This window comes from Typopeltis vanoorti, chromosome 22, assembly GCF_054136105.1.
Source record: "Typopeltis vanoorti isolate ZY-2024b chromosome 22, IOZ_Tvanoo_1.0, whole genome shotgun sequence".
Taxonomy (NCBI): domain Eukaryota; kingdom Metazoa; phylum Arthropoda; class Arachnida; order Uropygi; family Thelyphonidae; genus Typopeltis; species Typopeltis vanoorti.
This window is the reverse complement of record NC_143570.1, coordinates 19,503,514-19,530,218: the sequence shown is the minus strand read 5'-3', so window position 1 is coordinate 19,530,218 and position 26,705 is coordinate 19,503,514. Positions and strand designations below refer to the sequence as shown.

Sequence of the window (26,705 nt, the reverse complement as noted above, 5' to 3'; positions counted from 1 at the left end):
TATCGGAATGGATTCTCCTTTTTCTGAGATGCGCAGAAGTGTCGAAGGATCTCTAATCGGTTGGCGAACTATAGTACCTCTATCGCTGATAATAATATCATCTACCTTTGTATTTATGCCATGAAAATTGGGGAATATAGAATGATTAGTGTTGATATATTTAAGGTATTTGATTAAGTTTGCCACAAAGGGCTTATTAAGTAATCTTCTTTCTTACGATCAATCTCCGACTTTTGTGATTGGATTTCTTGCTTTCTCTCTGGGGCACACATTTACATGTGATGGCAGGTGGATCTTTAACATCATACTTTACAACGAATATTAATGTTCCACAGTTCTGTTCTTTCACCAGCACAGTTGTTTTTAGTGATGAAGTACTCCATCTGCATTTTCTCATTTGCTAAATCTTCCATTACACAGCTCACCAAAACTTTAGTAGAGTTTCTGATAATCTTGTAAATTTCAGTGCCAGTAAGGCCCCCATCTTATTTCTTATAAACAAGAATTCCCTTTTTCCATTTTTATGTTTTGGCAGTACCTGTATCACAGGACAGGATGAGATTTCTCTTCTTGGGAACAACTTCATCCTTCCATATTTCTTTAGCATAAACATATTACAAATATGTCAGAATTCAAGAAGTTAATTTTTTTTTTTTTTTTTTTTTTTAACTTAATGGTTATGAATGGCTATTAACTCAACATAAACTAAAAAATTAGAAATCATCCAAGAATAGTATACATACAATGTATACTATTCTCGCATTTGGATAATGTCCTTTGGAGTTACCTAAAAATACTTCTCTGAGGAAGTATTTTTAGTTTGATTTAGTAGCTCTCTTTTGTTTATTCATACCAGCCCCTTTTAAATCTTAATATTAGAAACAAAATGGACATCTCTTGAAAAACCACATGAAATATTAACATCCAGTTATGGAGTTTTACAGTATTTACACTTTGATTTTGGTTGATTTTCAGATAAATTTTAGTAAAGTTTTCATTATGTTTCTCTATATAAGAAAGAAAGAAAAACAAAAATACATTAAATTAATTTGTCATTCTTTTATGTCTGCACCAAGATAATGTTGTCAAACGTATCATGACAAGCTAGTAATTAAACTGAACAGATATGATTCATAAGTAGATTAGTGCGTTGGATTGGAGATTTGCTTTCTGATTGGTGTCGGAAAGATTTGTATGGTTGACCAATATCCCTGAAGAGGAAAATCACTAGTTGTTTGCAGATGATGCAAAGTTGGGAGAAATATTAGGAGTAGAATTGATTGTTTGTAATTCATTCAAAGTCAATTCAAGTGGACTTGAATTGACTTTGAATGAATAGGACTGCCAGTTCAATGCAACAACATGTAAGGTTTTAGAATTGAGGAAACACAGATGTGATGCAGAATATAAGATTGGCAGGGATATCTTGGAAGAGTATCGATCTGTGGGTGAATGAGAACCTGAAATGTTGTGGACATTTTTCAGAATTGTGAGGACAGCACAGAGCAGTATGGCATTAATATGGAGAACACTGACATGTAGGAATAAGTCTTGATTCCATTGTTTAAGACTTTTATCAACCACATTGTGCTATGCACAAATTTGGTCACCTAATTTCCAAAAGCATGAAGAGATACTGGAATGGGTTCAGAGTTGATCGACTAAGGTGATTGTTGATCTCTGGAATGTTGAGTATGAAGACAGATTGAGGGAATGCAAATTGCAGAGTCTAGTGGATAGAAGGCGGGTGGAGAGACATGATCAAGATATATTAGTTGGTAAAGTGTTATTACCAGATTAAGATGGATCAGATTTTATCTCTATAGAATGGGTGGAGACATGAGGAGAACAAGAAGCCATCCCTTGAAGCTGTATAAGAGGAGGATGTGAGTGAGGAATAGGTTTTTTGCTTGGAGAATAATAGATGGTTGGAATGCATTACCTCAGTATGGTGGACATGGAGGCATTCATTGTATGCATTCAGATCATGGTATCGTGTGTGTGTGTGTGTGTTGTTGGCCTCCTGCAATTAGTCATTTGACTCCATGGAGGTCTAATAATAACAATATGTACTCTCTGTGCAAGTGTCAATTTAAAGGCCATTATTTAATGCACATATTCTGTTAGAGAGGCTTATACTTTGGCCATTCCTATTATTTTTGAGGAAATCATGGCGTATACTGAATATTAATTCATTATACTAACTTTAGTTGAAAGTTTTTCACTTGATTATATTATATTATAAATTAAAGATACCAAGAAATTATATACTTGGTTTAATCCATTATTCAAGTGTGAACAAACGAAGTTTGCGCCTGAAGTATCTTTCAGGACTGGGACAACTCGTGGCAAAGGTGGTATGACTTTACATCACTTGCCTTCAGTGGTGGCCCGTGAAGCTTCAAGTGGGGGTGCTGCCTATACAAAATGATTTTAAAAAAATTCATTTTTTCATAATTAGTAACCAATTTACTATGATAAAGAGCCAAGAGGCTATTTTTTTCGTCGACATAAATGAAGTTAAGGGGGGGGGAATAGTAAATCCCATATTATTTTATAGCTGGGTACGAAACTCGGAGATCGAAATCCATTGAAATCTAAGAGTTTCATGCCGAAGAACTATCGGCGAGTCCAAGCATAAGTCATCACTTGGGTAGTACAGCACTATCCAAGTGATGACCTACGTTTGGACTCTCCGATAGTTCTTCGGCATGAAACTCTTAGATTTCAATGGATTTCGATCTCCGAGTTTCGTACCCGGCTGTAAAATAATACGGGATTTACTATCCCCCCTTAACTTAGTAACCAATTTATTAATAAATTTGTTACTGATTAGGAAAAAAAGAATTTTTTTAAAAATTATTTTCTATAGGCAGCACCCCCACTTAAAGCTTCACGGGCCGCCACTGCTTGCCTTAGTAATGCAAAGCACATCTCCTTGCGGACATGTATAATGCTATGCATCACGGGAAGGGTCACTACCCAGACTGGTTTTACCTTTATTGAGGTCTCATCAATGGGAGCCAGACCTGGAGGTGAGAAGGTTGAAGTAATGCAGAAGTCATATTTTCCTATATGAGTTGCCAAAAGGTGTCACACCTTATTATTGAAATACTCTGGATTAGAGATAGATAGTTGTTGAAAGTTTTTCACTTGGTCATATTATGTTATAAATTAAAGATACCAAGATTAAACCAAGAAATTATATACTTGGTTTAATCCATTATCCAAGTATAATGGATTAAACACACTTGAATTTTGACCTCAATAAAGGTCGAAACCGGTCTGAATAGTGACTCTTCCCATAATGCATAGCATTATACATGTCCTCAAGGAGATGTGCTTTGCATTATGGGATACTAAGGGCAAGTAATGTGAAGTCATACCCCCTTTGCCACGAGTTGCCCCATTCCTGAAAGATACTTCAGGCGCAAACTTTGTTTGCTTACACTTGGGTAATGGATTAAACCAAGTATATAATTTCTTAATTTATACTCATCTCATCTCGTCTTCCTTTTCTCTCTTTTACCTTGCAGTGTCGAGGGTTTATTGATCATCGGACCTCAAACCGTTCACAGGATAAGGTGGTCAGCCCTAAGCCCCAGTGTATCCTATGTCCTGTAGTGTTGAGTTCTCAAGGCCGGTTTGCCTGCTTTGCAGGATAAACTGGGGAAAAAACCCTACTGTCCATGCCCAATACTGGCTAACTTGGCTATGGCTGAGGAAGATCCTTCAGCTCCTCACGTCACCGGCAGGAATCGAACCTAGGATACTCCTTCCCCAGGCATATGGTTGCAAAGCACACAGCCACTAGACTAACTGCGTGGACTTTAATTTATACTAACTTTAATTAATACTTCCGATATTTTGTCACGTATTTTGCACGATATTTTGCCATCATCAGAGATGACAGAATAATCATGCATGCATGCAGGCACTAACACTTGATAAATGAGGCTGAAGAATGGCAACCAAATTTAGACCTAGATTCCTAAATGGCACCCCTCAGTGAGGTAAATTTGGTGGTCTTGGCCATTGGGCTGAAGATCTGAGGATGAGTGCTTCCCAAATTTGAGGCACTTTCATGCACCCAGATTTGTTGAAGTTTGGAAAGTTTCTCACAGCTGAGAAACTTTCCAAAGTAGTATTGTGGCCTTCTTCCAGCACATCCTGTAGTGGATGTCCAAAGCATGGTGAACTACTCCATAGTGGCTGTATTGGTGAAACCAGATATTCGTGTGTTCAGAAATTTTGATATTTGCTGTCCTAACTGTTTGGCTGTAATAGGACAGTTGTAACTGCAAGGTACCTGGTAGACACCTAGTTGGTCTAGGGAATGTTGCTGGTCTTTGGTGAAGCAGATAAGTGATGCCAGTTTTTTATGTGGTTTTTAAGTGACTGTAAGATTATATTTCTTCAGGATTTTTAATTTTTCAGATGTGCCCTGGATATATGGAATGGTTAATGTTTTTTGGGACTTGTGACCATTTTCTAAGAAAGTGTTGGGAATGTGTTCATGTTCAGTAGTTAAGACACTGCTATCAGAACTGATTAATTTTTTTCCTGTTATATGGGATTTTTATTATCCCATATGATGGGGGGGGGGTTGACTTATGGCGAATGTATTTACCAGTGTGTGTGGGGGTGGGTGGGCTTTCTGTAAATGGAATAAAAATGCCTGGGATCCATTAGGCTGGCATATAATCAGATTGTCTAGGAAGGGAAGACTGTTGTTTTCTTTTCTAAGGTGAACTGGATCCTGTGGTGTATCACACTTGTATGGAAGCTTGCAGTTGCTTTTGTGAACTGAAAATTGTTTTTACCAGTTCAGAAATAAAGGAACAATGCACAGGCAATCAACAATAGTTTGATCTTTTTTTTCTTCAGTGCATTTGATTGTGCATAGGAAATGTTTTTCATAATAATGATTTAGCATCTCTATTGATTTATAAAGTCAGGTTACAGTGAGAAGCATTATGTTTGATTGTCTCTCTTCTTTAATTACTCAACATATCAACTCTTAATATTTCATATCCATATTTTGATTGACATCTAAATATATAAACGCCCTTAAGGCAATGTAGATTTAACCACCCTATTACACTTCACATATTTAGATGTAAAGCAAATCATTGATATATTTATAGTAACTTTCATGGCTTACACATATAAAAAATATAAAATTTTATTCAAAAACTCCAATATATTTTATCCAGTGTAACACGGACATCATCAGGGGAGACAGACCAGTAACTACATTCAAATTATGAATCATAAGAATGTGTCATGAAGCATGTGCCTACTAGCTTGTGTCTCGGTCTGAACTAAAGTGATAGGATTACACTATTATATAATTGTTCAAAAAAACAATTGTAAAAGTTGCCTAGATAAAAAAAAAATAAATAAATAAATAAGAAGAAGAAGAAATAAGAAAAAAAAATATTAACAATTAGTAGTAATTGTTTCCAAAACATCAGCATATGACTAAAGCAGTTAAGGTTCGGATGAGTTTGTAACATTTCATGTTTCAAGAAAAAAGATGATGAAATTTGAACCGTTTGGGATGAATAATCTTTGACTGGTTCTAAATGTCTCTGTCTATTGTCAATAGTATGAGAAGCAAGGCCAGACTTGTTGGATTCCAAAAGTGCAAATGCGGACCGAGTCTTTCCTAAACAAGAGCAAATGATAGATTTTATTGTCATTTTCATGTTCAGCGCAGTATAATTAGTAAAGAATCGCTATTTTCATTTCAGAGGCAAATTGTGTGTTGTCCAGTGTAATTATCATCCACTGACCAGGCTACAGTCTGATGTGAAAGGAATTTAAATACCTACCTTGAAGTAACCTAACAAATAGCATGGATTCTTCACAAATTCAATCCACACACACTCATCAGACCTGTTTGGAAACTCTTTTCCTTCTCACCATCTACAAAGGATGCAGGGCTGTTGCATCATTGGTTGATGCAATGCAGTTGAGTCACGACATTGCTGTCATAAGATGATGCAATCGTTAATATAAAATGAAGTCTTGTAGGGTGAGCAAGTGTTTGTGCGACTTTCTGGGCTACACTCGCATTTACTCCTGCATCATAAGTACTATGCAAGTGATCCCTGCAGCATAAATCCAGCAGTAGTGATGCCTTGTACTTGTGTTAATATGCAAATAACTTTTGTTACATTTACAGAGTGTAGCGATGTTTGTAAGCCAGAAAAGGCCATCGCTCCATTATTAAAAAGTGCATATCAGTTTTATTTCAGGTGTAAGATCGGTCTCAGCCCCATACATATGCTGCAGTATGTGTGCTAGAAATCTTCCAAATTGAAAAGGCAGTAAAGTGTCGATGCCATTTGCTGTTCCAGTGGTTTGAATGGAGCTGAGCAATCATGCAAATGACTTCTACTTCTGCATGGTACGACCTGTTTCAGGAAGTATCACAGTGTAATTGAATATACTATCTGCTCTCCGCATGCAGCGGACTTCCCATTCCTGAACCTCTGAAAGAATTTTCCATTGATTTATAGGATGATGAAAACAGAAGTGAACCAATGTCGGCTTCTCCTGAGCCTTTGATCTAATGATAATCCATGTGTCGGCCACAGTGCATCATCTGCGCCACACATTCTCACACAAGAACTGAATGATCTTGTTCATGATCTGGAGCTGTCCATGGCCGAAACGGAGTTACTGGGATCAAAACTTCTACAACAGAATGTTCTCAAGGAAAATGTCCGAGTGATTTTGTTTCATTTTGCACTCATCATGAGCAATTTGTGCCTTTCTTCTGAAAGGAAGACGACTGTTCTGCTAAGATGTAGATGGCCTGGTGAATGTCCTTCGAATCAAACATGACCTGCATGAATGATGACTATTCAAAGACTCATTGAAATTAAGTCTTGAGGCAGTGTTGCTGCATATTGCTGCATAGCTTCCATCTGTTCTAGTCGGACATGCTGTCTACATGAAGGAAACCTATGGCAACCTAAAACAGCTGTTGGACTGTCTTCAAAACAGCAAGCATGGCTGGCAAATCTGTGGTGACTTCAAGGTAATGTCTGTGTTTATGAGTTTGCAGCTGGGATATACGAAGTACTGCTGTGTTTTTGGGTGAATGGGACAGCCAAGCAAGGACTTTGCACTATGTGAAGAGAGAGACTGGCCTGCGAGGAAATCTCTGAAGGTTGGGGAAAAGAATGTGCAACATCCAGTTCTGGCAGAAATGCTCAACAAAATTCTGCTACCATCCCTATACATCAAACTCAGTGTGGTTTAAAAAAAAAAAAACATCTCATAAAAGCCATGGACCAGGCTGGATCAACTTTCAAGAACCTGGCTGAAAAATTCCCTTGACTCAGCAAAGTAAAAATTAAAAAGGAGTTTTTGTGGCTCCTCAGTCTGAGAGCTCTTCATTGACGAAATGTTCAACACCCTGCTACAGATTGATGAGAAAAAAGCTTGGGGTGCATTTCATCTGGGTGTCAACTAACTTCCTCAGAAATGCCAGGGCAAAAAGCTAGAAGGAAGGAACTGGTTCAAGGACTAGTTCTGTATAACAAACTTGGCTGCAATATGTCCTTAAAATACACTTGCTCCATTCCCACTTGGATTTCTTTATTCATTAGCTATTTTTTGTAAATAGCTAATGAATAATTGATATTGTAATATTATTTTGGCCTATTTTTGTTTAGAAGTGCTCCGTTTTATAATGTCATTGTCTTTTTTACTCAAATTTTAGGACATTACTGATGTTTTATATAGACAGGTATATGAAGAATATATAGGAGGAAAAATTTGGACATACCTTTGTACAGTGTTGCTAGCTGTCGTCTTATTCAGCGGCATCCTGGTGTGTGACGATATACATTCATCTGCTGTTAAAGGAAGGAGGGGGAGGGGGAAAAAGTGGGCGTAGAGAGGTGGGATAATTATTGGTGAGGCAAGGGGTATGTGAACTTTTTGAAAAACCTGTTTTTTTTTAATTATTAAGGGTGGGCAGAGAATACTTTGGGGAAAGGGGGGGGTTGAAAATATAAATTTTTTGGGGAAGGGAAACGATATGGGATAAGATCAGTGGTGGAAGTAACGAGATGTGAGCCATTTCAACAGTGTGTCGTATTTGGAGCTCATGGGGAAAGTGAAGGCTATGTCATGCCTGCTTGGTGTATCTGTGTTATTTCCTATTGGTCGGAGCTAATTTTTATGTTATGGAGCTTCTAACTCTCAGAGATTATGTAGGGCTTGTGGATATTAATTGAGAGTTTTTGTCACATTTTATGGCTATCATTTCCGATATTCTAAGCATTGTTTAATTTTCTTGTATATCTGTTATGGCTTTGTCGATTTCTGTTTTCCCTGTACTTTGTATTCTGTTTTTCTTTTGGTTGTTGCATTTTTCATTTAAATGTTCTAGAATCGGGATGTTGCTGTCACGAAAGTGTTCTTGCCCCTAAAGATCTGATAGCAGAACCTGTGTAGGTGACATCACAATCTTTTTGGCAAGGAAATTTGGAAACCACATTGTGGTGTTCTAATATTTCTTTGTGTGTGTGAGATTTCATAGGTTTTAGAAATGTTGCCAATTTTTGGTTTGTGGTGAACATTAGCTTATAGTCAGTATGTTTGAAAATGTATTTGTAGGTTTTGTATATTGGAAGTTTTTTCCACTTGGTTAGACTATAATAAATTTAGTTTAATTCTTTATCTAAGTGTAAGCAAACAAAGTTTGTGCCTGAAGTATCTTTATGACTTGAGGCAACTCGTGGTAAAGGTGGACCAATCTCTCATCACTTCTTGTCTTAGTATCTTCCATAATGCAAAGCACATCTCCTGGTTTGACTCCCACTAACGAGACCTCAATAAAGGTCAAAACCGGTCTGGGTAGTGACCCTTCCCTTAATGCATAGCATTATACATGTCCGCAAGGAGATGTGCTTTGCATTATGGGAGATATTAAGACGAGGAGTTAATAATAGTCCTACATCTGTAGTAGAAATTCAGCCAATATTTTTAGCGATAGCTCTAACCCTTATATGTCAAATGGCCTTTCTTAATAATTTATATTTTCATGCTCTAACCTTCAACAGGAGCATAAAACAAAAAGTCACAGCATTCAGTTTCCATTTTGAAATTTTTAACATTCACAGTCTTTGTGAAGGATGATTGGGTGGTTAGGATTGTATTGGTGTAAGGGGAAACTGAGATCATAATGTGATCAACATTCCAGCAATACACAAGGTAAACCACATGAGAATGCTTGCCATTTAAGATCATGTCACTTGTCCATACTACAGCTACTCACTCCTATATTGTCCTTATTGTCTGCAAAAATCATTTTGTATTCAGATCCTATTATTTAACAGAATACCACTTAGTTTTAGTCTTTTTCATCACAGGAATTCCTATGTTCCTTATGTTCAATCACTCAAAACTAAACACAAAACATGGAAATGTTCATTGATTACATTATTGATGAGGTGTCTTTGGACTGGTACAGGACAAGAGTTAAGAGGGAACTGACAAGTAGTGATTACCATGTAGTACTGAGTAGGATGTATTTAAAAAAAAAAAAAAAACAGCTTCAAGATTGCATACTCAAATATACCATTTGAGGGGGAGAGGATGAAGAACTTGAAAATGTTAACCAGACTTTAGTAATCCAGTATTAAAATCTAAAAGTAAAGATTGGTTGAACTGCTGCACAAGTATAGGTAGGTTGTAAAAACAGAATAACAACTCCAGAATAGACTGAAGAACTTAAAGAAGCATTTCATTGGGGGGGGGGGGGGGATAATGATAATAACATATCAATATACAGTATGTATAAACTGAGTACTTATGAAAGTACTGTTCACCCTGTCAACCATGGCTAATGGATTTTGAGTTAGAACATGAAACAGAAAAAATTTGTTAGACCTTGATAGAATAATAAATTAGTATTCAGATCTCAGTTATGTAGGAAGTGAGGTGGTTGGGCCATATAATCTTAGAGATTTTTTTGCTTTTCAAATTTTTGCATTACCATCCTTATCCTCAGTCGATGTTTAACCATATGCAATTGCAATCTCAAACCAAAAACTAGTAATGTAGATGTAACAAAAGTCGATTGTCTGTATTACTAGTTTTTGGTTTGAGATTGTGATTGCATATGTTTAAACATCAACCAAGGATATGGATGGTTAATGCAAATGTAAATTATTAAGAATTTGGAAAGGATGTTTGGGTTTTTTTGTTTGTTTGTTTTGTTTTTGTTCTTAAATTTTGTGGATGTTGATTATTGCCTGATAATAGTATATTTCAAGCTGAAGCTCTCTATGAAATGGAGAAGCGTTAGTAGTAATAGAAGAAATAATTGATATATAATATCCAAAAAGTGTGAGGATATAAACACATGAAGATGGTATGCAGAGATTAAGTAGGAAATACAGTAGTTGCCTCCTTCTATAATTTTGAGAAGAATACATCATATCAAAAATATTATTACTTGTACAAGAGAGATCCCCTCAAATCACAAACGGTGGAAAGAAAAATGATTTAATGATGCATTTAAAGAGACCGTGAAGTAACAGAAGGAGAATAACTTAAGATTGCTAAAGACTATTTACTAATTCTTGTAGATAAACTTATACGTTGGTAATACATAACTGTCAGATTTTAGAGAAAGACAACGTATACTAGAATATTAATTAAATACTTTAATTAATACTTCCTATATTTTGGTAATGTTACATTACCATCTTCAGGGATCACAAAATAATGATATTAATGCCTGTGCATATATACAGTGTGGCTGAAGAAAGCAACTGAAGTCAGTCCTAGAGTCCTAAAAGTGCCCCCCCCCAGGGGGATAAATTGGGTTGTCTTGGCTGTTGGGCTGATGTTCTTAGAATGCAAGCTTCCCAAATTTGGGACAGTCTCATGGTTGATTTGGGAAGTTTTTCAGAGCTGGGGCTGATTCCAGGAATAATCTCTTATATTTATACTTGCTGCAGTGTAGTAAAGTGGTTTCCTCCAGCATATTTTGTGGTGGGTGTCCAAAGCATGGTGAGCAAGTCCAGTTCCACCAATACAGTTACTCAGGCTTGCTGACCATGCTTTGGATGCCCATCACAAAATACGCTGGAGGAAAGCCACTTTACTACACCTGCTCAGTACTCTTCCTAGAACTTCAGACTCTACAAGTTTCACTTTCTTTGTGTTTGTTTGCATGCATACTTCAATTGTGCATTTTATCCCTCATAATGTCTCTGTGACAAAGATATAAATAATGAAACTATTAAACTTTTTAATTTCATTGCTGCGTATTTATTTCCATGCAATCTAAATAATATTCTAATCAGTTATGTTGCTTAATGTTTTCTGAGATTTTTAGTCCAGAAGCAGAGTAAAATGTGTTAGGATTGTGTAATTAGACACTGCATCTACAGACACCTTTGCTAGTCATATCTTCCATTTGTTTCTTCGTATCTTCAAATGTTATTAACAAAGTATGTTTTTAACAAAATATGTTATATAGACATTTCTTACATTACTGCCCCAGAGAAATTCAGACTCCCTCATTCAGTTGTTCTCCTTCCTCCAAAAAATGTCTTCCTGAAAATAAAAAAAATACAAGAGCTTTCCTGTTTACGCTGGGACATTCTTTGGCATGGTACCTTTTTTATTACTATTCTTGATTGTTTTCAGATTCACAGGAAATGAGTAGCAATAGTTTGAAGTCTCTGTTTTGCAGATTATGTTATGCTAATTAATTCCACCATTCAAACTGCCCAAAACAATCTAGATAATCTGTTTAAATATCGCAGCATTGATCAGTTTGGCAGTTAACAGTAGTAAAATTGATGTCATAAAAAATAGAAGAAATATTTAAGCTAAACAACAGTACTTCTAAGTTGGTTTTTCCAGTACCTTGGTTCCCATGTCAATACTTTTAGTTAACAGTGAAAAGAAAACACAAAGCTCTTTATTTCTATAAAAGCCTAACTAACTTCTGGAAATCCTATCTCATCACTGCAAACACTGAAATTTGTCTGTACAAAACTAGCAGTTAAGCCATATTTGCATTTTGTTCCCGGACATAGAACATCACTACTTAATGTGTAGTTAATATCATGTAGCTTTGCAACAGCATGCATTTAATCAGTATTGGAATACCCATGACGAGATCACATTTTCAATATTGCCATTCTTCGAAAAAGCCTGGAGTTTGGAGTATCTATGTGCATGACAGTATTGGCAAAATTGTACTTCAGGTGGTGATCGAGATCCAAGATTCTCAATTTCGGGGAGGATGATGCAGGTGTCTAAAGGTTCAGAGAGAAGATATTGCATAGACAGTGCAATATCTTACCATAGACAGCTGCTATGGTAAGGAGCACAGCGATTTGTAGAGATAAGGAACTGGCAATACCGCTGTACAAAAGCATTGATCAGCCCACACATTACCTATATGCAGTTTCAGTAACCAGGTTTTCATTGTGATCGGGGAAACTCTTGAAAAAGATAATGGAACTGAGTGCTACATTCTCTCCAGAAATTGGTGATTAAGGCAATAGCATGATTCTGGAACTGGTTGTGGAGATGGGTTGAGGAAATATAACTTACAAAGTTCAGTGAGTTTGCAGAAAAGAGTAGAGGTGATTCGCAGGATTAATGTGGAAGGGATTATACATAAATTGGAGGGAAGAACAAAAGATCATTCCTGTAAAGGTCTGATGAAGATAGGGCCTTTTGTTCTTCCCTCCAATTTATGTATAATCCCTTCCACACTCTCCATTTAAAAAAATTCAGAGTTGAGTGTATTTTCCAAACTATGATTGCTAGGGTATGAATGAGTTTAAGGTTCAGTATAATAGGTACATTGCTGGTTGAATGAGACTCCCTGCAGTTACTTTATTGATTTGTGGAGATTGTTATTGATATTAATCTTGGAAATGGTGCACAAATCAGCATATGAATATTCAAAGAATGCTGCATTGTCACCCATAAACTAACTATTCATAACTTTTAAATAAGGGTTACTTATGGTTTGGTCATAAAAGGTAAAGATCCATAATTAATGAGTTTGTTTCTTTTACTTTCAAATGAAATTAAGTGCAGACTATTTTCTAGAATAAGTTGAAGTTGCTGTTTGATCTTAAGACCAAATTTGCCATGTACTGCCATGGTTTTTTCTTGCAAACATTTTAAAAGAAAAACTGTACCAAAATCATCATGATATGGAAGAGAAAAACAGCAAATATAGTCTAATTTCGTACATCATATTGACTTGTCTGCTTTGATAGCACCCATCACTTGCTGCTAATATACACACACAAAATGCTTTAAAAATATTGAGATTAGATAAATTGATGGTGAAAAGTTACAGATGAAACTTACAATAATTAACAACTATTTTATACACAAACTTGAATTTAATTTTATTTATAAAATAAATATATCTATTTGAAATTGAAAGATTATTTTAAATCTTTTTTGGGAATTCATTTTTTTAATTTAGTAACTTATTTTATATTAAAGTACTGTCTAATGTAGAATTTTTATGTTATCAGGTTCATGGTGGCCATGGTATACGCCGTGGACACGTCGTTGGCCACCAACTGCACCATGGCAAGGTCCTGGTTCCTCCCCTCCTGGCCCTCGCCCACGGTACTCGTGGGGAAACCCATGGAATTCCTGGTCCAGTCCTAATTCCCACTCTTGGGGTCGTTCCACAGGAAAGTCTGGTCGGTAAACGTAAGTGTGATGGGAGCCACCAGAACCAGGGGGACTCTAAACGGCGCATTGAGAACAGTAGAGCTGCTTTTGGTAGCTCTTGGGGTAGCCAGCCAATCCCTCAACAACCGCTGGACTCCTCAAGTTATAACAGCTACCGGAGGTGGCCTTCGGGGAGCAACTCCCAGTGGTATCAGGATTCCTTTGGTCAACAGTGGGGTTGAAAAACCCAAGTAGATCTGCCAATTTATCTTCCCACAACAGGCAGATCCCATGTGTGTATGTGCTAGTGTAGCAAAGTACTTTATTGCATCTGCTTGTGGCTCGATTGACCCAGAATAAACTAGCTGTGTTCTCCTTAAAGGAAGGATGGATTTGTTTTAAGGAGAAGTAAAAAAAAAAACCTTCCTTTGAATATTGTTAGCAGTGTTGGTGGTAGAAAAGTGATGTGGATTGTGTGTGTTTGGCCAGGTGTCAGGAAGTAGGAAAATGTATAAGGTAAAGAGGCCTTGAGATTGACATCTTTGTGGTCAGTGTCGCATCGGGTGAGCCATTCAGAAGAAACTTTGTGTTCTGATCAGTGCCACCAACTGCAACAACAGGATGTACACAAGCAGAATTGTTCGTTTTCATAATGGGCCTTTCTAGAAATATGTACTTTGATAATATAGCATTTAAAAATGTGAACATTATCATCATGATTAAAAATTATATATTTAGATTTAAAGATTTACTCAAGAATAATATTTTGAATAAATGTTTTAATGTTCATGGGGGAGTTTTTATCTTCATAAAATTAACTGTTGTGCCAAATATTAAATTTGAAAGGCTACTTTGAACATTGTATTGCAATGTTTAGTCAATATAACCATTAGCATTCAATAATTTCATGTGTTCTCAAAAGTTAAATGCTACTGTGAGTTGTATAACAGTTTATATAGTTGCAGTGTTTTTATATCTGTTTTTGGTTTCCAGAAAGGTCCATTGATCACGTGAAACTTTTGCATAGCCTTCAGCTAATAGATTTTTTTCCCCCTCTCCTCACTTTCCTTTTGTACACATCATGAAATGAAATTGCTAATATACATTCCTAAGAATGCCAGATAATTTGCACCATGCGTTTTTTTTTTTTAAACATTTGTGTGACATTTTTTTTTAAATTGTATGTCTCTTCTCAATTAAATTTGTGTAACATCTTGAAATTGGCTTTTGGGACCGCATATTGTAATGTAATTCATGTATTGTATTCACATCCTCATTTAGATTAGCTTGCAGGTCTTGAAATATTTCTATGTGTTGTATCCTTGCACACTGCACCGATGTAGTCTTTTGGATTGTTAAATGTAACTAGCTTCCAAGTTTTGTTAATCCATTATTAGATGCATATGTTAACCACACTCTAGTCCTGGAGTTTTTGTGGTTGTGATACAAAATATTTTGCTGTTAATTTACATTGCAGACATTCTGTTGAAATGATGTATTCTGATTTATTGATTAGTTTATTCCCTGTTAAAACAGTAATCCTTGTTGGTTTATAAAATTATATGCAAGCCTTTGTTCTTGCGAGGCAGTGGCTGGTATCCTTTAATTGGTCCCCTGAAACTGGTGGCTGCACCCTAGCATGTGACGAACTGTGATGATGACTGTAAACCTGTTAAACACGTTTGGAATAAACCAGTTTGATTTTAATAGTTGATAATAGTTTGTGTTTGTGAGTCAAATTTATGAACCTCTTTCAGTAACATTGCCTATATTCTACATTATCATGTAGAATATAGGCAATGCGTACATGCACACACACAGACAGAGAGAGAGGGAAAAAAAAAACATTTGTTTTTTGGACTTTCCTGAAAGTGAGTGATGATGTTAGCACTTAGTAACATTATTGAGGGAGTGGGGATTATAAAGTACAAAAATATGTAACAATTCAGAACATCAACTCAGATTTTTTGTCATCTTTATGAATGTTCAGTTTTATAAATTGCTCATCTTCTTGACTCATCCTTATCATTTCTTTTTATTTATGTAACAGGCACGTCAAATAATTTCAGTGATATCGTTTACAGCATAGTATAACCAGTGTTCAAGGCAAGATTTATGCAATCATTATTATATGATAGTAGGCTAACTAAAAAATTGTGTAAGTAAACCTTGGAGAAGAAAGAACAAGCTGGCTTAGTGCTAAATAAGTTTTCAGGACCAATTTACTCTTATACTCTTATTAGAGAAATTATGAAAATATAACAGTGATCTTAGTCTGTAAGTTTTGAGACATTAAAGCAGTATATGATAGGTTGCTGAGAGAAATACTACTCAATACACTATAATTATATTGTTGATGGAACATTGTACAGAATAATATATAGCCTTTATTTAAGTTGCTAGTCAACAGTTAAAATTTGAGGGAAGAGATACCAGTTTGATATAAAATCAGGTGCCCCTCCATTCTCAACTATTATTCATCATCAGTACAAATCACATTATGAAGAAAAGTGGCTGTAAATGCAATATTAAAATTGAAACTATTCAACTCAGTACTTTATGCAGATGATGTTATACTTCTTAATTAAAAAAAAGCTAGTATAACTGTTCGGATCTTTAATAAAACTAAATAACCTCAACAAATTTGGTAACAAAAATCAACAATCAAAAAATAGTAATTATAAAAATAGGCAGCAACATCCTTTCAGCTTGAGATCATTTACAAGTAATGGAAAAAAACAAATGAATATAATATAATATACCTATACCAGTTTCTTTGCTTTCATAGATTATGAAAAAGCCTTCAACTCAATAGACCTGTGTAAAATGTTCGGAGCTTTAAATTAGGAATAGTTGATATTTATATTAAAATATCAACTCATATATATGAGGAAGGTTCATCAGTAATAAATTTAAATGAAATAGAAATAAAAAGAGGAGTCAGACAAGGAGACTCTCATCAAAATTATTTGCTGCAGTCCTTGAATTTGATATGAGAAAATTGAACTGGGAGAAAAGAGGACTGAATAATAAAAGTCATTCTACTAGCAACATCACCGAAAGAACTAGAACATGATTATTGAATTAAATGAAGTAAGTCTGGATATAGGCCTAAAAATAAATATGGATAAATAATGTTTAGTGGAAATACTTCAGAATGAAAACAAGTTGAAATAAATCAAAGAAAGATTGAAATAGTGAATTCCTACAAATATCTAGGACAAATCATTACAAGCAACCATAAACTTGATAATGTACTTTCAGCTAGAATAACAGCAGGATGGAAAGTTTTAAGCATCATAAAGATATGTTTAAAAGAAGTTTATCAAACTGCCTAAAAAGAAAGATCTGCAACTAGTGTGTATGCCCAACACTGACCTGTGGTAGTGAAACCTGGAGTCTGACTAAAAACTTCACAGTACGTATTCAAGGATGTGTAGGCAGAGCTAACCTAAGGTGCCATGTAAACTTAAAACAAAATGTGTTGGGAGGGAGGGGGTGGGGACAGACGATAATTATTATTATTATGTGACACCTCCAATGCCTCTCTCTGACATGGCACTCTACTCCACTGCTACAAATACAAATATCTCATCTTCTCTTCTACTACTTAATTCTCCCGCTACACACAACTACCGCCAATTCCATCACCACCAACAGGTTTTTTGTCTGTAAATTGTGTGTGTTCTTATGGCCAATTTGCCCTTGGGATGAAAAACCTGAGTTTCCAGGAGAAAAAGTCCTGCTAAACTTTGTGATAAACTTTGATAGCAAGAAGAAGATCCTGGGCAAGACAAAGTTGTGGTGTATCAATCTACTTAGTAGTGTTTTGGAAAGCTGAAAATGTGAAATAAAACACTATTGAAAAAAATTATTGATAAAAGGCTAGAAATAATAAACTTTTAATGAAACATTTAATACTCTTATTGTATCCTCTCCACCCATTGAGGATACATATGTGGATGATAATTTAGAATATCAGGAATAACAACTTGAATGATAATTTAGACTACTTCTCTTATGCCTTCCATTACTGTTGCTAGTCTTCTAAGGCACTGCTAATTGCACCACTTAGCCAGATCTTGGTATTTTCTCTCTGTGCCTGTTATTGTTTTCCTGTCTTTTATACTACTACTTATGGATCCTGCACTGAAAATGACCATGATAATTGGCAGAAAAGTCCATGTTGCTTCAGTCACATGTTAATAAACAAATTTGTAATATAAACTAGTACTTCACCCTACATAGAATGCTGAAATACGTGTGTATATACAGAGGGAGGAGTCGATCCCCCAATCATAAACTTTCAAGACATATCGAAATCTCAAAACTAACACACAGTTCCCAGTAAACATGGTCCAGGAACTCCACATATCCAAGATACAGCCCATTATAGTTCCAGCATGAATATCACCATGCGAATCAGATGGTTACAATTCAATGAACCATGCAATTGTTAACTACCAGAATTGCATTGCATTTTCAACGGCATGCAAAATGTGCTTGATTTGACTCAGCCTAATCGGTTGTTCTGAGCAAATAGTTCCTATTTGTAAGTGTTTCTAAGTCATATGTTAGTATTTTGCAATCGAGAGCCAGTTCACATTTACTGAATTGGCTGTGCACTTTTGTTATGAACTTTTGACATGATAGCATTATGAATAGGTTTTCCCTAATCATCAAATTCCATGGTCTCGAACATTCACTTGTCTTTATAGCTGCTTTTTTGAAGATGGCACAGTTTCTACACCACAAAATAAAAAGATGAAAAACTGAGGCTACCAGAAACTGAGGAAAGCATGCCACGTCTAGTAATCCATACACTAGCACAGAGGTTTGTAATGGAATGGACATCTCTTCAGCAGGCCCCAATATTTTTACAAGATAACCGTGATCATCAGTTCGTATTTTGTGTTAGTGGTTTCTACAATGGTATATGCAGACCTGTGATTTCTGTCTTGTGTGCTTTTCACAGAGGTGATTTTCACTCAAGATGATACTTTTTGATTACCACAATTCACATGAGGGCCAGTTGGAATCTATATTTGCCATGATGTTTGTGACAGGCCATTTGTTGTGAGGTTATATCCATTCTGCAGTTTTTCTTTTGCCAATTATCAAGTGAATCTGCCTTCTATTGATATTTCAGGTTGTACTGCAACTTTATAAAAAACACTAAATCTGTCTTGGAAATGCAAGATTTCTAGTCCTATATTTATTGAGCCCTTTTGTGTTAGTTGGGGTGTATAATCCACAAAAAAGATATGGAATTTTCTTGTACGCATATTCATCTTCAAGGCCAACCTTTCCAAATTGGGTTGTGGGGCAGCAGCTGCAAACCAGTTCCAATGGTCACCATCCTCTGCCACCAAGCTCAGGTGTTCTGATGGGACTCCGAAAAGTATCCACCCAACGTTTTTGGATATAATCTATCCAGCGAGTCCTTGGCTTGGCAAAGAGGCCCTGCTGGGGGAGCCTCTTGTGGCATTCTGACCAGGTGCCTGTACCAACGTAACTGATCTCTCAATGCGGAGAAGCAATGGTTGAGAATTGAGGGTTTCCCGAGTTGCAGAGCTTTTGACTGTCAAGTCTTGTTAGCCCCGCAACCCCTCGAAGGGACCTCATTTCAGTCGCTTGGATTCGTGTCCACATTCTTTCGGTCATTACCCAACCTCTCATAACCATAGGTGAGGATGGCGACATAGACTGTATTGAAGACAGCCAGATTTGGCCTCTGGCTTAACTCCAGCTTCAATACTACCGAACAGCCAAGCTTCTGCAATATTGCACTTGCTGAGCCAATTCAAGTATCTAGCTCTACGTCCCACTTTCAATCACTCGTGAATATGGATCCAAGGTTAAGATAAAAAGCCAAATGGCTAGTTTTCCGGCACCTTAATATAGAAAATAAGGGGATAAACATCCTTTGTTGTTTTATAGCCAGTAAGCGAAACTAAAGATCGATAACTACGATCTATACGAATACCATAAAGGTGTAATTATATTTTAGTTAAGATAAAAAGCCAAATGGCTAGTTTTCTGGCATGTTTATCCCCTTATTTTCTATGGATCCAAGGTGTTTAAACTTCTCAACCTGCCTCAGTGGGACTCCACTCACGAGTGCACTGGGATGGGTGTCTTCAGACCGCAAATGTTTCAGTTTTGGCCACACTGATCTTCATTCCTGCTTCTGCACAAACAGCAACAAACCTACCCAGGGTCTGCTGAAGGTCATCTGTGGAAGAGCTAAGCAGAACTAGGTCATCTGCAAAAAGCAGATGACCTAGTTCAATTCTACATCTTCCATTTCAACATTCAATGCTACATCTTCCAATTCTGACACACTCACTGCCTCGGCTGTGCATATCAATCCAATCCATAAATATGAAAAGGAGGGGTGACAGAACACACCCTTGGCAGAGGCCAACGGAGACTGAAAGATTCAGGCTTTGTGATCTTTATCCTGATGCAGAACTCTGGGCATTCATACAGACTTGATGGCAGCTAATAGTTGGCCATCCACTCCTGTACTACTTACCAAAGCTTATCTTGAGGAACCAGTCATATGTCTTCTCCAAGTCCAGAAAACGTGTAGACATTCTTGGCATATTCCCAAGATTTCTCAAAGACTTGCCTTATACTGAAGATTTGGTCAGTTGTGCTTCTACCAGGATGAAAGCCACATTGTTCTTCCTGGAACTTTGACTCAACTATGCTCCTGCACCTTCTTTCCAAGCACTTAGCATATACTTTCCCAGGCAGACTGAGCAGATAGATGCCTGAAGACTGGTATTATTATGCCTGTCTGCCATTGCTTTTACTGCTCACCTAGATATCCAAGCAGTCTGACACACACGCGAGTCAAAAACACCTCGATTTAAGGCTTTTAGCATTTCAGACCGAATTTTATCATCACCAGCAACCTTGCCCGATTTTATTGCTAAATGGACCTCTTCTGCTGTGAGACTAGTCATCGCCCGATCTGGACCTCTTGGATGTCCACAACTGATGGGCCACCTGGGTTAAGAAGGCTCAAAGCATTCCCTCCATCTGTGGAGGATATCCTTCTCGGTTGTTAACAGTTCACCATCAGAGGCTTTAATTGCCCTTGCTGTGCACGTTTCCTCCCTCGAATTCGGCGGATGGTCTGCCAGAATACTTTATTTACATTTGCATAGGATGAGTCTAATCTTTCTCCAAATGATTCCCAAGCCATCTCCTTTGCTGTCTTTACAGCCTCAGCGTACCGGAAATGCATCTAAGGTGACCTGACCCTAAGCCATGTTAGGTAGGCCTCCGTTTTTGCCCAGACAGCTTTTTGGACGTCATGGTTCCACGAAGGTATCTTTTCCTCACTGCATGTTGCCACGCCAAGCTGCTTTCTGTCACAGCATGAGAGTGCAGAGGCAGTGACAGTTGTTCTGACAGCTCCCACTCCTCAACATCTGCAGTATACTTGGGAATCTCTTTGAACCTGGAGGAAATGTCATCTGCAAAATTCCTCCTCACATTCCTTTCACGTGATATAACTGCTTAGGCCTACCAACGGTGATAATGGCATCTGGATTCTGAAGCTGTACAGACAACAAGGTGGTGGTGATCAGTTGACAGTTCTGCCCCTCTCCTCACATGAACATCCAGCACTGAGGAAAATAGGTCTGCTGAGACTATAAAGAAGTCAGTCAGAGACCTTTGTCCAAGTGTATCCCTTTACCAGGTATACTTATGAATGTCTCGGTGCTGGAAGAAAGTATTTATTATGGACAAGCTATTAGTACAGCAGAAGTCCAATAATTTCAACCCATTCGCATTAAGGTCAGGGTCTCCGTTCCTCCCAACCATACCCCTCCACCTCTGGTCATCTGTTCCAACATGTGCATTGAAGTCATCCATTAGCAGGATTGATTCCATGTATGCCACCCTGTCAAAAGCAGCATCCACTTCCTCTAGGAAGGCAGAGTATTCTGACTAGATTTGGTGCATAGGTTTGCGCCACAGCTAAGTCATGGTTTTTCATCTGGAGCCTTAACATACATACCCCTCATCCCAATGGGATTCACTCAGCAACACAGTCTGACAGCCGGGGCTTGTGAGTATCCCCACACCCACCGGAGCAGACATTACCGGGCTCACACCAGAGTAGTAGAGCTTCCACCCCTCATCCAGGTCGACAGTTCCAGAGCCTCTCCTCTTGGTCGACGAAAGTCGGACTAAATCTAGTTGGTAGCACTTGGCTTCCTCGACCAGTTGCTTCTCCTTCCCTGTCAGAGAGAGAGAGAGATGTGCCAGTTTCCTAAAACCATAGTCTGGTGCCGTTGTCGTTGCTATTTCCGTCCTTTTGCATAACCATTTCTTTGCGCTGCACATAAACACCTCCCCAAACAGGTAGTGGGCCCATCTAATAAAAAATTCACTGCCGAACTAGAACGAAATAACTGCCTTCCATTCCTGGATGTAATTCTTACACGATACTCTGATAGATTTAAAATCTCTATATACAGAAAACCCACTCATTCTAACAGATATCTGCACTGTCAATCTCATCACTTTCCACCACAAAAGCTCGGAACTATTTCTACCTTAGGATACAGAGCACGCTCTCTTTTAAATGAACCAGATGAGCTCAAAAAAGAATATATATATATATATATATATATATATATATATATATATATATATATATATATATATATATATATATATATATATATATATGTGTGTGTGTGTGTGTGTGTGTGTGTGTGTGTGTAAAGTTTTTAACTTGGTTATATTATGTATTCAAGATACCAAGTAATTTTATATAAACATGGTTTTTAATCCTATTTCCCAAGTAAGCAAACAGACAAGTATGTCAAGTTTACGCTTGCATGTAGTGCAAAGTCTAGGCAACTCGTGGTAAAGGTGGATTAAGATCTGATCACTTTATATAGTATTTTTCCCTTAAAGTAAAGCACATCCCCTTGCGGAGATGTACGATGCTATGCATTGAAGGCAATAGTGACTACTCAGACCGGTTTCGACCTTTATTGAGGTCTCATCAGTGGGAGCGAGACCTGACAATGCTAAGGTTGAAGTAATGCAGAGCTTATAAATTTTACCTAAACAGGTTGCCACAAATGCTAAGGAAAGTGATCAGACCTTAATCCAATTTTACCACGAGTTTCCTAGACTGGCACTAACATGAGTTGCCTAGACTTTCACTATATGCAAGCGCAAACTTGACATACTTGTCTGTTTGCTTACTTGGGAAATAGGATTAAAAACCAAGTTTATATAAAATTACTTGGTATCTTGAATACATAATATACCCAAGTTAAAAACGTTCTACATCTAACTCTCATCCTGAGATTTTATTTAATAAGATCAAAGCACTTTGTGGCACCTTGTTTAGGTAAAATTCATATAAGCTCTGCATCACTTCAACCTACGTATTTCAAGTCTGGCTCCCACTGAAGAGACCTCAATAAAGGTCGAAACTGGTCTGGGTAGTGACCATATATATATATATATATATATATATATATATATATATATATATATATATATATATATATATATTGCAATTTAAAGGAAATGCGAAAGAATAACCCTCGCCAATGCATATACATGTTGGTGACAGATGCAGTAGAGATTGTTCATCTATTGAGTACCCATTTTTTGCTGAAAACTGTGAACCTGACATGCAGCATAGTGTATGAGAAGTAGATATTGAACTGTTGCATAAACTAAATATGCATTTGGAAATAGGGACTTAAGAGTAATTAGCACATGGTTGCAAAAAGAGTTCAGCTGAAATGGCTGTATGATTTGAGTCTGAACACTGGAAAAATTCCAGAGGAGCGAAAAAATGTATGATTATCCCATTGCACATGGGTGGTGCAAAGACATGCTTCCAACTATCAACCTTTTAGTATATCTGGAATAGTTGTGAAGATTTTCAGAAAAGTGGTAAGAGATCACCATGCTGCTGAGACTGAATACCCATGCAAAAGTTAGTGGAGTGTGTTAGAGAGGGGGATCGTCAATCAATCTAGCTGCCATTTACTGCATAAAATCCAGTATTTTCAGGGAGCTGTTAGACTTCCTGATAATACTGCATTTTAAGAAAATAAGTTATATTCAATGGTCGAGCAGATTTGTGATTTTTGTAGGGTTAGGAGCTATTTGAGATTATAGAGATTTGAGTATTGTGAAGAGTAGGTTGGAAGAACAGAGCTCTTTTTTTGTAGAAAATAATGCATATCTGTGTTTTCTTACGTTGAAGTTGACAATGTTATCCAAACCTCACTGATATTGTTTTGAATATCATAATTTAAGGTAGGAGGCCTCTGTAGCTCAGTGGAAATGGCATGTGCCGTTTATACCACTAAAGAAATAACGTAAGCTCTATTCTAGTCGCGGACTAGAGGAACATTTACTAAGCCTTTCTTCGATCAGGTTCCCGAGTTAGTCGATGTCTTGCATGGGGAAAACGGGATCCTCCCCCCCCCGGGAAACTCGGGATTTTTGTTCTGTAAACTCAAGAAAATCGATTGTAGAACCCACACTATTTCAGACATTAAATATATTGTGTTAGGGTTGGGGACCACGACATGGCGGCACTTGTTGAGCCGTCTCTTCACTGCGTGACGCTTAATTAGTGATATCCTTGGCCCAGCTATTTCTGCTTAATACCAGTGGAGATTGAACTGCCCGCTCAAAAGTTAGATATGGCTAAAACGGCCTCGCCTACTTCCTATACAGAAATAAAAAGACATTAGCTGATTTTTGATATATTCCGGTTAATTACTCTAACTGAATATTGAAGATATTTAATTTAGAGATTTTTAATATTCACAGCTTGGACTGAAGATGAGGATGCGATAAAATCATCGATGTCTTTTTTTTTTTTTTTTTTTCCCGATAGCATCATTGCTTAGCCTGTTCACTCTCACTTCGGGAGAGGAACGTAAACAGTTGTCACTGGGAGTTCATGAAATCATCCTTGTTCACAATCCCAACTGGTATTCCTCTTCAAAGTGCACTGATCTAGTAAAAAATGAGTGGTCGTAACGTTTTCTTAATAACTCCCAAACACTCTACATCTCTTGCTCACTATTGCTGATTTATTCTCCCATGAATCCACGTATTGTGTGGCATTATGTGAATCACCAAGTGAGATGATCATATATGTCTCATTTCTATGAATTTTTCGGATCTAAGCGTTTGCACTAATTTCATCTTTGAAAGAGTTTTTACATTTCCTATTCCATTTTAAATTTTCGTTTCCCATTTCTAAGTCTTCTTTCTTCAAGATATGTGCTGTAGCTCTACAAGCAGTGTTTAAGAATATCGCAGTTGGTAATAATCAAATTATCCTTCTTCGTTTTTTTTTATCCTTCTTTTTTCTTTATACCAAGATCCGAAAAAGTGGCAAGCAAACGTTCACTTCATCCAAAACTGAATTTGAAAGTACTAAAAGCAGGAAACTTGGTTCATATCCTAATTGCAGTTCTGTGTTCTGATCTGTCTCCAAAGAATTTATTTTCCACTTCGATAGGTCTCTTGCATCGTTACTAACAGAAAAGACAACTTCGTAATTGCCTAACGCTACAGTTCTCGCATTGATGATCTTCATAATGTCGCCATTCATTCCAAACACTTAAAATTCAGTCCCTTTGATCTTTTGATCAAAGAAATCAGAACTTCTCCAATCTCAATATATCATAATAAATAAATAAATGAAATAAAATAAACATTTTTTCGACTGGTTCCCAGGTTAGTCGATCTCTGGCACGGGCAAGCAAGTTTTTGATCCCGGAAACACGAGTTTTTCGTCCCGTAAACTGAAAGAGAAAATCGACCGTAGAACTAACACTATTTTCACACAGTAAACATAGTGTTAGGATTAGAGGACACGAAACAGCGGCACTTGAAAGTCGATTCTCTTCACTGGACACCAGGTACAATTAGTGATCTTGTGCCAGCTATCTTTTGATTGGCAATTGGTGGAGATTGAACAGACGCTCAATCTACAAAAGTTAAAGCTAAAACATCCTCGCCTACTCCCTATACGGGAACAAAAGGCGTTAGCTGATTTTCTTATGATAAATAAATAAATATTAAAACAATAATAAAAATAAATTCTCCTAGTCCTGATTATTTGAATATTTGTGAAATAAAACTCACTCCTGTTCTTTGTTCCTTTTGTATTCTCTTCTGTTCCACTCAGTGGCGGCTGGTGAAAATTTTAAGTGGGGGTGCTGCATATACGAAAAAAAAAAAATTTCCTAATCAGTAATGAATTTATTAATAAATAAATTTACATATTAAAAATTACTTTATTAAAAATATTTTATCCTCACCACGAACAAACACCAATAATAAAAGTTTCGTATCAATAGCAACGACAAGTGCAAACGAATATCGGTGTTAGATCGCAGTTCATTTGTTTCATGTAACGATAATTGAAAAAAGATTATTATTTTCATATTTTCAACTGTGACACAAATCATAGTTCAACCTTGTATCTATAATAAATAAATAATTATATGTTATTTTAACAAAATAAAATAAGAAATAAAAAAAAAAATAGTTGCAGCCTGTGTAGCTCAGTGGATGTGGCACCTTCTATCCTTTAGTGCAGTGGTTCTCAAAGGGTGCGGCAGGGCGCGCTGGGGCGCCCTAGAAGATTTCCGGGTGCGCCCTGTGGTATTCCAGAGAAATATGTGTCCAGATATAAAAATAAATATAGTTACTCTATTATACCTTTTCATTACAGATATACCGCTCTTTTTGTCAACGCATCATTATTATGTTAATTAACAGCCGTTTTTCTTGCAAAGAGAACACGAATATGGTTTATTCCTGTTCTGTATATTTCTCAGAAATGTGTATATATTGCGCCTACAATTATTTGTAGGATTTTAAATGCGCCCCGACTTCAAAACATTTGAGAACCACTGCTTTAGTGGCATACTGTGTGCAGTGTGGATTTAGTGCTCCTAAAAGATATGTACTTTTTCGTATTT

General features: G+C 36.9%; 1 protein-coding gene across 1 annotated transcript in view; it reads left to right on the top strand.

Moving 5' to 3' along the window:
* The window catches only part of LOC150094194 (heterogeneous nuclear ribonucleoprotein R-like), a 398,929-nt gene extending 385,061 nt beyond the window's left edge, over positions 1 to 13,868 (top strand). The window contains exon 10 of the mRNA XM_090412071.1: positions 13,551 to 13,868. Coding sequence (XP_090268197.1) covers positions 13,551 to 13,732 — 182 coding nt within the window. The 3' untranslated portion in view covers positions 13,733 to 13,868. The remainder of the gene's footprint in view (positions 1 to 13,550) is intronic.
* The last annotated feature ends 12,837 nt before the right edge of the window (positions 13,869 to 26,705 follow it).